Below are 10,000 nucleotides of genomic sequence, written 5' to 3' on the forward strand. Positions count from 1 at the left end.
TCCATGTTGATAGGGCTTTGGTACCAACTCCAAAACATTCCTTCATTGGCTAATCAAAACCAGTGCAAATATCAACATCAGAACCCTACAGGAGGTCTGTCTCCCAGGAACATCTATAACTGGAGAGTACCGTGTCACCTTTGAGCTTTATTGTAAGCATTCGGCGGGCTTTGTTAATCTTATCCGATAACATAAAGTAAGTGAGTCAAGGGATGCAAAGGCCTGTCCGAATTCCAGTTGTTAATGTCAAAGTGTGGATAACCTATATACTTATTTTTTATTTTTTTTTCCGTAATCTACACATTAGCTAAGGCACGAACACGAAAAAGGAATCTCCAACAGATTCAGGAACGTTTGACTTCCGACATTAAAACAAAAACAAAACAAAAAAGAATAAATTTAGCATTGCGCTTGCGTGAAACGGCAAAAATGCACCTAATTAGATGCATGCCTAATTTTGGCATCCAACACGAAGTGTCCCTTTAGGTCTAGTGAGCCTTTCTCTTTGCTCCTTATTTCCAACAATAAGGTGAGGGTAAAGGCTCGCGTTATTTTTAGTTTAGCTGTTTATCCTTACTTGAGGAGCAACATTTGGGAGACACTTTGCGACGTTTAATTGTCTGTATTCCCAGACACGAGTGATGTTGATGTTGATGTTGGGGAGAAGAGCAAGTGGACACTTCGTGGCTCTAGAGTGCTAGCAGTCCCTTCTTAGTCAATCCACCCGCCGTACTATGTCATGCAATCGAGTAAAATGACCGAGGGAGGCCATTTTACTAGATTGCTTGACATAGTGCGGCGGGTCGACTGACTGCTAGCAGAACTGCTAGTAGTCTGTCGTGACTCTTGTAAGGAAGATATCTGTTTACAAACATTGACGTCTAATTTCTTTTGATTGCCAACCACAGAACAAAAGAACCCTTTGTTTCGGCGTCCGATAAGGCTCTGGTTGGCACATTAATAGGGAACTTAAGCACGAGCGTTTTTGAGACGCGGATTGACTTTCGAAAAGCCCTTCGTTTCAAGTAGATGGCACGCAGCCACTTCGCGTACGAAAAATCACGTTTTGCTCGCCAAAACATTTCCTCCTGGGATTCTCGTGAGCTCGACTTATGGCAAGTCTAAGACGCGGACGGGAAACGGAAGTGAACTGTTTTCCCTTTTAACTTGTCTTCACACGACCACATTTACATTGCCAAGTATCTTTTCTCCATGGGAGATTGGTATAAAAATCTGCGAGACACCACTGTCCTGGCGCGTGAAATGTGTTCTTCCGGTTGCCCTCCGCGTCTCAAAAACGCGCGTGCTTAAAGGGGCTAGGTCACGGTATTTTAGGTAATTTTGTTTATTTTTGTTAATTATGAGCTCTAAGCGTCAAATTGGCAGAGCAAGAGTCTTTCATTTGCAAAATCACGGCCTCATAACAACTCAGAATGATAGACTGATATAAATTTAAAAAAAGGTGGGCCGACGTTTTTCAAATTTACCCAAATTCAATCCATTTCAATCCTCTCCAGTTTTGTCCATCCATGTCCCTTCTTGGCTTCCCTGTATTTTGTTAGAGTTCTTTTATAGTTTTGAACAGTTATTTTAATATTTTAGTCAATTCTATGACCATTCGATCAGTGCTGAAATTGCCAAAAATTGCGTGACCTACCCTAATATCAATAGGTGACGTCATCGATATCTTCGCTATTGAAATTCGCGTGCGTCTATTTCTGGAAAAATCTCCAGACGGCAGGCTACTTCTTGCCCTATAAGCACGAGAAATTTCTTATTCTAACTTAAATGTCTCTCTCTTTCGAGAGGTTGCTCGATATCTGTGGCTGGCAGGCGCAGCTATTTCCGTACTAGCAGAGGTCTCTTCTTTTTCCGTTTGCTGGGCTGACGGGTACGGGAAAAGAGACTTCTGTCATGGGTGTAGAAACTCACTTTGATCCAACCGCCGTCCACAGCTTTGGACGGCGCTCTTCAAACCGCATGCCCCTTGATATGTTTGCTGACTGTGACTTCATTCTCGTTACCAGAGCCTCAGGTCGACCCAAGGCTGTGGGAAACTCTGTGTAAGAGAACATGCGCCGTAGGGTTCGTACAGCCAAAAATTGGCTATTTGAGCCTTACGGCGCCTTCTCACTCCTCGTGCTAACATGAATGCACCGATTAGAGACGCTTTTGATTGTTCTTCACGAAAACCAATGAGAAGACACTTTGTTTCAGGGTTGCCAAGAGCTCTTCTATCCCTCGGTCAAGAGAAGAGCTCTGGGCTCGAGATTGACTGTGACTTGAGCTCGCTGGGTCCCGCGCATTTCTTTACAGTAATTCCGCTGTTTTTAAGTGAGCCCACAAGACATGAAGTATCGCGTGAGGATTCGGTCACTAAGTAACCGCCGCACGTGCTCAACACAGTGAGTTTCGACCCATGGCAGAGGTCTTTTTTTTCGTACTCGTCAGCCTAGGGAACGTAAAAGAAAAGAGACTTCTGCTAGCAAGGAAGCAAGAAATGAGCTAATGTGAAACAACTTTTTTAGTCCATTTTGGACAAACTTCAAACGCCGTGAACACGATCCTTAGTCCTGAATCTACGCCACCACCCTCCGTACCTTTGGTTCAGCTGAAGGGGTTTACTGCTAAAATATAAGATTTAAGAATTTGTGACGAAAGCCCGTCTAGACTGAGTAGAAAAATTTGTCTGCTTAATGCCGCGCGAGGTATTTCAGCAGGCAGAGAAATTCTCGATCGTGCTGTGAAAGTTAAGCGTAATGTAAGTGTCAGTAGTGCAATGTAAGGTTCGCAGGATATTTTAGTAGGGACCAATGAAAGCGCGTGTTTTGATGTGTGATGTCACTAGACAAACTTGCATGACTCGTGCGACTATTTATAATCTTGTGTTGGAGGTGAGCGAAAACAATTTTTTCCCATTTCTCTGACCATTGTGTTGTGTACACTTGCTTTGATTATTCTTTAATATTTATTTTCGAACCATCGTGTTCTATATTGAGTGAACGAGCTCAAAACTAAACTGGCGTACGTGTTCTTATCGGCCGTTGTTGTCAATTTCGACCCTCGGCCCGCGAGTAGAGCAGTTTGTTTTTCGTTTTGTAACCATTGAGTTGTGAACAATTTAATTTAATTTTAAAAGGAGATATTTTGTCTACAAAGTAACTGTTACAGGTAAATTTGAAATTCAGGTTGAAATGATTTCAACCTAGGTAAATTTAATTTTAAACTAGGTTTAAATTGAAAGTCGGACACATAGACAAAAAGTCCATCAATAGGCCATTTTCGAAATATCAATATTCAGCTTGATAGTGAGGCAGTGAGGACAAAAACAATTGAAACACGTTGGAATGAATGTGAAAAAAAAAAATAAAAAAAAAAAAATAAATAAATATAAATATATATATATAACCGAAAAATTGGAAAGAAATCCTCATCTACTATAAAGTGCTCAATAGCAGAGCTAGAGCTATGAATAATTATACTCCAAGAGCTAGGCCTATTAGCAAGTACGTGTATATTGGTAAGTATAATTCGGTGCTGGAAGTAAGGGGATGTGGTTCGCGTACGTTTTCACGAGTTAGTCTGTATAAACTGCTTTGGTGAGTTAAGTCTAAGCACTGATTTTAAATGGTTAGCATTAAGGTTGGGGTTAGGCATACTGTGCATGATAACCAATTCTGCTTTTTTAATCTCATTGCAACAGAAAAACAAAACCTTGTTTCATAAGAATATTTACCTTCATGTGACTTTGTTTTATTTTTATTTTTTTGGTTTTTGGAAGGAAACAGACATCCAAAAATTGACTTTTTATAGCGTAGATTATTGAATGATGTACAGTTACTTGTACAAATGTACTTCAGCAGAAAACCCCTCTGTGGTTATAAGTACTTGAAACATCAAATACAGAGTTTTTTTTCTGGTAGTTCACGAAGTTTGTATTAAACAGTCATTACTTGTATGTATTTGAACAATGAGAAGTCATTTCCTTGTTTTTGCACCTCTTGTACATGTGTCACTGGTCAAGTGCTTTTTGCACGCGGCAGTGAAACTTATTGTTTTAGTTGTGTCTAATGACACATTCATGTCTTCAGTAATTTGCAGTCTGTTTGGTGCAATCCAAGTGTCAATAATTCCAAATTTGGTTTCAACTTTCATAAATCCATGTTCTTTTTCAATTACTTATCGAAGATGTGTGTTTGGGTGCGATGGACTTTTGTCCACTTTATTACTTTTTATTTTGACAAAGTTGTTGACTTGGAATGAAATGGTATTGGGTTTGCTTGTTTTCATTTTGTTGTTGTATTTCCTTTGTGCGTTTCTCGCTTTTTCCTGTTGAGTTGTGTTTATCTCCTTTGTTGACTTGATAAGTGAATAACAAGCACGTTTAGGTGCAGGTTCTGCAACCACATCTTCACATTCTTCTTCTTCTTTGTAGAATGTTGATCATGTTTCTTGTCTGGGGTAGTTTTGGTTTCTTTCCATGGTGGTATGCCAAATACCACTTCATAGGGTGTTTGTTTTGTTGCTTCATGTTCCACAATGTTCTTTTTGTAAGCAGCTTCCCCTATTACCTGACACCAATGATTTGGACTTTTTTCTTTTCTTTTAAGATATTTCTGATGTTTTGCTTTACTGTTTGATTGTTCCTTTCCACCGAACCTTGAGTTGATGGTTTTCTGGCAGCTCCATGAAGTTGAGCGATGCCGTTGTTCTTGCAGAATTGGGACATCAGAGAATTATTAAATTCCCGTCCATTGTCAGCGTGTATTTTCTGAGGGAATCCAAATTGTCAGCGAAGTTGAGACAGGCATTGCAATACATCTTCAGCTTGCTTATTTTTCAATGGATAAGGCCATGGGTATTTTGTGAAATGATTCATCATGTGGAGAATCCAATCGTGTTTGCGGTGACATGAACATCTACATGGTACGTTTCTACGGTCCATTAGGCCCATTTGCACATGCGTCCGGAATCCTCTTGCTTGAATAGGGGCTAGCAAAGGCTGTTTTTGTCCGCTGGTGATTGACTTTTGTTCTTAGCGTATTGAGCAGTTAGGGTTAATATACTTGTCTCTTCCTTTGTGCGCAATATTCGAATAGGCTTGGCAAACAACTTGGTGCAGTTGACATTTTTGATCAATTTCTTTTCAGTTCTTGAATAATATTTTGCCACCATCCAGTTTCCATCCTTTTCTTTCAGTGATAATTGCTACGTCTTGACTTGTCAGATTTGTTCTGTCCTTAGGCTTACTGTCTTCATTACGTGTTTCTAACCACTTCACTGCATCGTTGTAAAAGTTTTCGTCAATAAAAAGTTTTATTTTCCTTGCTTTTGTCTTTTTGGAAGATTTAATTTCACCCAATTTTTTGTAGAATATCTCTGAATCAAGACAACTTGTGTTAGCCATTTTACGAACCGTTCAAGGCCACGCATTGAGCACTAACTTTTGCATAATGCACTGTGACCGAGAAGAGTTTGGGCCCTCTTACACCAGGAGATATTATTTGCTATAGGCCACTTCGGAAAATACCATAATACTCTTTGTTTGTCCTCCCAGATTTTGCATAAACATTGTTTCCATTTTCTCTTGGGACTTGGTCCCAAGAGAAAACAAAAACAATGCTTATGCTAAATTTGGGGGTACAAACAAAGAGTATTATCGTATTTTCCGAAGTGGCCTATTACAATTAATGACGACTGCTTATCCAAGTCCTGTGTGGTTTAGCGGTTTGTTACAGCGAAGGACTCAATACTAAGGGATGTCAGAGGTGCTCGGTTTACGTCTCGGTAAGTGCAGTTTAAAGCGACTTCCTTCTCTCATGTACACAAAGTAGTGGTAGGTATGACAAATGGATCAGGGAATGGAAGGTTAAGAGGGATAGAGACAAAAAGAAAGAAAGAAAGGAAGAGAGTAGAGAGGAAAGTGGAAGGAGGGAAAGGCGATTTTTTGCTTTTTTGTTTTGTTTTCACCCTCCTCTCCCCTAAAACAAACGTGCGCCCCTTTTTTTCAACCACACCCAAAGGAAAATCCCTTTTCAAACAGTTGATAAATAACCTAGGTTTGATTTAAATTTACCTTCTTAGTTTGATTTAAATGGACCTGAATTTAATTTCAACGTGTAACAATTCAACGATCAATTTCACTTGTAATTCATGGCTGTATCTTCCAAAATGAAAATTCTAGAAGTGAAACAACTTTCATGTGCGAGAGAGTTTGATTCCCCATTACATGTTTCACACTGAAAAGTCTGAAAACGCTTTGGCGATTTTTTACATGGCACTGATTTTATTCAACTTAATTATTGTATATTCCTGTTAAAATTACAGCCGTTCAAAAATTACAGCAGTACTTTCCATATTATTGCAAAACACGTCGACATCTACAATGTTGTTGGAGATACAAAGTGTGCAATTTCTATTATTGTATTATTGTTAACTAGATAAGTTGAGTTGCAGTACTTTCGAATAAAAAAAACTTTAAAAAAAAATTTAAAACTCTGATACAAATCTGCAAACTATATGTATTATATTGTATGTATTCATTGGCACTTAGCGATAGCTATTACTAGTTAAGCGAATAATTAGTTCATGGCACTGCAAAAGAGGAGTATTGCACAGTTGTGTGCTTAAAAACGTGATGATAAAAACAACCATGTTTAGGGTTGACTTCTGGCAAATCTGAGTTGTTTTATTTCACATGTCCCTGATAAAAGGAAATTGTGTGTAAGTTACAAGATTTTATTATAGATCTCTCAGATAGTGCGCGCGTTGTGATTGGCTGATTTAGCGGACCTTATTTTACGGTACGGCCGCTGAAATTTTGATAAAACATTTTCCCCAGGCTACCCAAACACATAATTTGAATGCGCAGTCAACGTAACAGTTTGTAGGGTTTATATGGGAAACATGAAATACAGAAAAAAAAATCCTAGTTTACAGCGAGGAAAATACAAGAAATAAACTTGCTTTTACTTCATCGTGTGTCCACCTCCTGCTTGACTTCAACTAGTTTCCTTTCCCGCACTTCTGATTACCTCAGAGATAAAACAAATATCTTACTAAGCTCGTTTTCTCGGTACGTTCTGTAAGTTACGGATCCTCGTTTTTCTCGTTGATTTATGCGCGGGCCATAACTTACATAACTTACAGTACGAACCACGAAAAGGCTTAGTAAGAGGTATGTCTATGCATGTGCACAGTACAAAGTTAAGTGCCGTAAAGGCATATGTCCGAGCTGCATTTGCATTGGTACTTATCTTTGGTCTGCCGCGCGACTGGTGCAGCTCGATTGCGAGCAACTCCTTTGTGGGGTGAAGACAGTTCGACTTTTCCGTTATTTTTATTTGTCACGCAGTCCCGAATAAGACGTGACAGTCCTCAAAAGTCTCTACCTAAGAAGCGAAAAAAAGGGTTGGACCGTGTTCCTTGTCCTGTACTTTCAAGAGCTTCAGTGATATGTTTATGGTGTTTTCGCATCCAGTTTGATCAGCGCTGGCGGGTTTATCGTAGAAACTAAGGTTTGTTCCCCGTCCGCATAACTTTCTTAAAAGCGCGAAAAGGGTCTTACGAAAACCTTCGTTCAGAAGTATATACAGACATGGATTGATAGCGCTGTTTGCATGACCTATCCAAAAAAATACTAAGCCGACAACAGGTGGTAGTTTGTGCTTTTGATCAGGCCGCACAAACATGTAAAAATGATTGATATAAGTTGGAAACCAGCACAGCGCGAAAACAACGCATATAACAACCAACAGTCGCACGACCTTGCGCCTGGACTTCTCAACCACGGCACGGTTGCTATCGGTCATGTTGCCTGGAATTTTACGATGAACCAGTTTACGGCATATCAAAGTGTATATAATGATGGTTATGAAGAGTGGCAAGGCGTACATTATGACGAAAAGAGATATGTGAAAGATTTTGAATATGCCTAATAAAGATCTTTCATCGAGATCTTTACTAGGCATACCAAGGTCGCAGTAGTAACCATTCGTGACCGGATCAAATGCCACATCAGAAAAAAACACGTAAGGGAACATTAATGCAAACGATAGAACCCATATCATCGTTGACAGAATCTTTGGTCGTTGGAAAATTGCTTCTCGAAGAGGAAAGAATACGGCATAAAATCTCTCAAAGGAAATGAACAATATTGTTAACACTGAAGCTACTATAGAAATAGGAATAGCGTAGAAAAGCATTTTGCAAGTAACGATTCCCAATTTTCCTCCAAACCAAAGGCCTCCGCTGTAAATACATTTGACTGTGTATGGCATAGCTGTTATAGTCAATGAGAGATCTGCAATAGCCATATTTGCTATAAAGAAGTTCGTTACACGTCTAGAAGATTTTTTCAACACTACAAACAAGCCAAAGGAATTGCCAAAAAAGGCTATCAAGAAAGTAACTGCATATGCTGATGTCAAGCCAATCTGGGCGTTCGATGATAAATAACCAGGAACTTGTCGTGTGGAACTGGATTCGCTTGTTCCTAAAAGACAAATAATAATAATAATAATAATAATAATAATAATAATAATAATAATAATAATAATAATAGTAATATTGAATATGATGATGATAACAAGTCAGACCAGTCAACGCAAATTGTTAGAGCATTGGAAATAATGAGGTTACGTTCGACCCAGATAATCCGATACCGATAGATCTCTTCCTGATATAATGTCTTACCTTTGTTTGTTTTTTTTTTCAACGCTAAGGATGGAAATTAGTTGCCAGATGGGGAATATTGTGACATATAATGTGTTAAAAGGACTGAGGTTTGTCGGGAGGTGGAATAAAGGAATCCATGGTTTTGCTTCCGAATAGTCTTAGGGGAAAACGAAATCACAGCGAGGTGATCCTGTTGAAGGCGAACTGGCACTTCGTGTATTAAACTATTGGACTAAATAAGCCATCAACAACAATGAGCCACCTCGGTAAACACCGAAAACGACAAAACCGTTTTTATTTGCTTACCTTTTGTTTCTGTGCCGTTGTTGGTGCCGTTCATTTTATTTTTACCTTCAAGGAATCTGGACTTATCTGTTGAGACAATAACGACGAACTTGAGTATATTCCTCATAGCGGTGAGATCGAGTTAAAGGAAAACATGTAACTAACGTGATAAAAAAAAAAAAAAAAAAGATGTATGTAAATGCATATGTCCTTCCATGTGAATGTTCCTTTCAGTTCGCCCAGAAAGGTGTCGAAGCGAGATAAACTAAGAATAAAACCAGGATCCGCGCCAGGATCCGAGCTCGGGTCCGAGCCAGGATTCGAGACCTAACCGAGACCTAACCTAACCTAACCTAACCGAGACCTACCCTAACCCTAACTAGACCTAAGTAGACTAGAACCAACCTAAATAGACCAAACCTAACCGATTCGAGACCTAACCTAACCGACAGATTCGAGAATAAATAGCGGAGAAAGCTCATCTTAGCTCGAATCCTGGCTGGAATCCTGGCTCGGATCCTAGCTCGAATCCTGGGACGAAGTTCAGGTATCCTCTGTCGAAGCTGTTGCTGTTTTGCCTGTCTAGCTACTTTACTATGTTAGAATCCAGGTTGGTCCTCAGCTCTGTTTAACCAAATGTAAGCAAAAGCGGCAAGCGCGATTTGTAAATTCTATTGAAGATTTGGATTCGATTTGGATTCCTTTCCAACGTGTACAAAATATCCGGATTTTTCGCAATGTTTAGAGGCCGGTGAGGGAGAAACGTGAGCAACCAATATTCAGCTGGAGCCTCGGATTCTTCACAAGTGTGTAAGGTGAAGTGTTGCGAGATCTCCACTCGCTTGACGGATGTACACCGGTAAATAAACATCACCATGATGCATGGTCAAGAGCTACAGTTTCTTCAACAGATTCTTACATGGGTCTTGGTCTGCGACGGCTTATGACTTGTTTGAACCAGTTTTTCAACTTCATCTGTCAATTAGCTTCAACTTTCAACTCCAACTAACCAGGTTTCACAAATGCACGTCTTTTATAG

At 39.5% G+C, this 10,000-nt stretch overlaps 3 protein-coding genes across 6 annotated transcripts in view; all 3 read right to left on the minus strand.

Moving 5' to 3' along the window:
- Window positions 1-1,681, minus strand: part of LOC138013664 (substance-K receptor-like) — a 5,474-nt gene extending 3,793 nt beyond the window's left edge. The window contains exon 1 of the mRNA XM_068860751.1: window positions 1,658-1,681. Coding sequence (XP_068716852.1) covers window positions 1,658-1,681 — 24 coding nt within the window. The remainder of the gene's footprint in view (window positions 1-1,657) is intronic.
- Window positions 1-9,569, minus strand: part of LOC138037190 (neuropeptide SIFamide receptor-like) — a 75,650-nt gene extending 66,081 nt beyond the window's left edge. The window contains exon 1 of the mRNA XM_068883175.1: window positions 9,289-9,569. The gene's annotated coding sequence lies outside the window, so the exon portion shown is untranslated. The remainder of the gene's footprint in view (window positions 1-9,288) is intronic.
- LOC138037170 (neuropeptide SIFamide receptor-like) overlaps window positions 1-9,979 on the minus strand; it is a 12,424-nt gene extending 2,445 nt beyond the window's left edge. The window contains exons 1-4 of one of the 4 annotated variants that reach the window (XR_011130070.1): window positions 9,881-9,979; window positions 8,983-9,048; window positions 6,973-8,494; window positions 6,670-6,703 (exon numbers count right to left, since the gene is read on the minus strand). Coding sequence is in view for 2 of the 4 variants with exons in the window: in XM_068883157.1 (XP_068739258.1) it covers window positions 7,392-8,494; window positions 8,983-9,016 (1,137 nt within the window). In the remaining 2 variants the exon portion in view is untranslated. Of the gene's footprint in view, window positions 1-6,669; window positions 8,495-8,982; window positions 9,049-9,556; window positions 9,676-9,880 lie in introns of those variants that run through there. The other 3 variants (XR_011130071.1, XM_068883157.1, XM_068883162.1) reach the window with 3 other exon arrangements.
- Between the last annotated feature and the right edge of the window lie 21 nt (window positions 9,980-10,000).

The sequence above is a fragment of the Montipora capricornis genome, chromosome 1 (genome assembly GCF_036669925.1).
Source record: "Montipora capricornis isolate CH-2021 chromosome 1, ASM3666992v2, whole genome shotgun sequence".
Lineage (NCBI taxonomy): Eukaryota > Metazoa > Cnidaria > Anthozoa > Scleractinia > Acroporidae > Montipora > Montipora capricornis.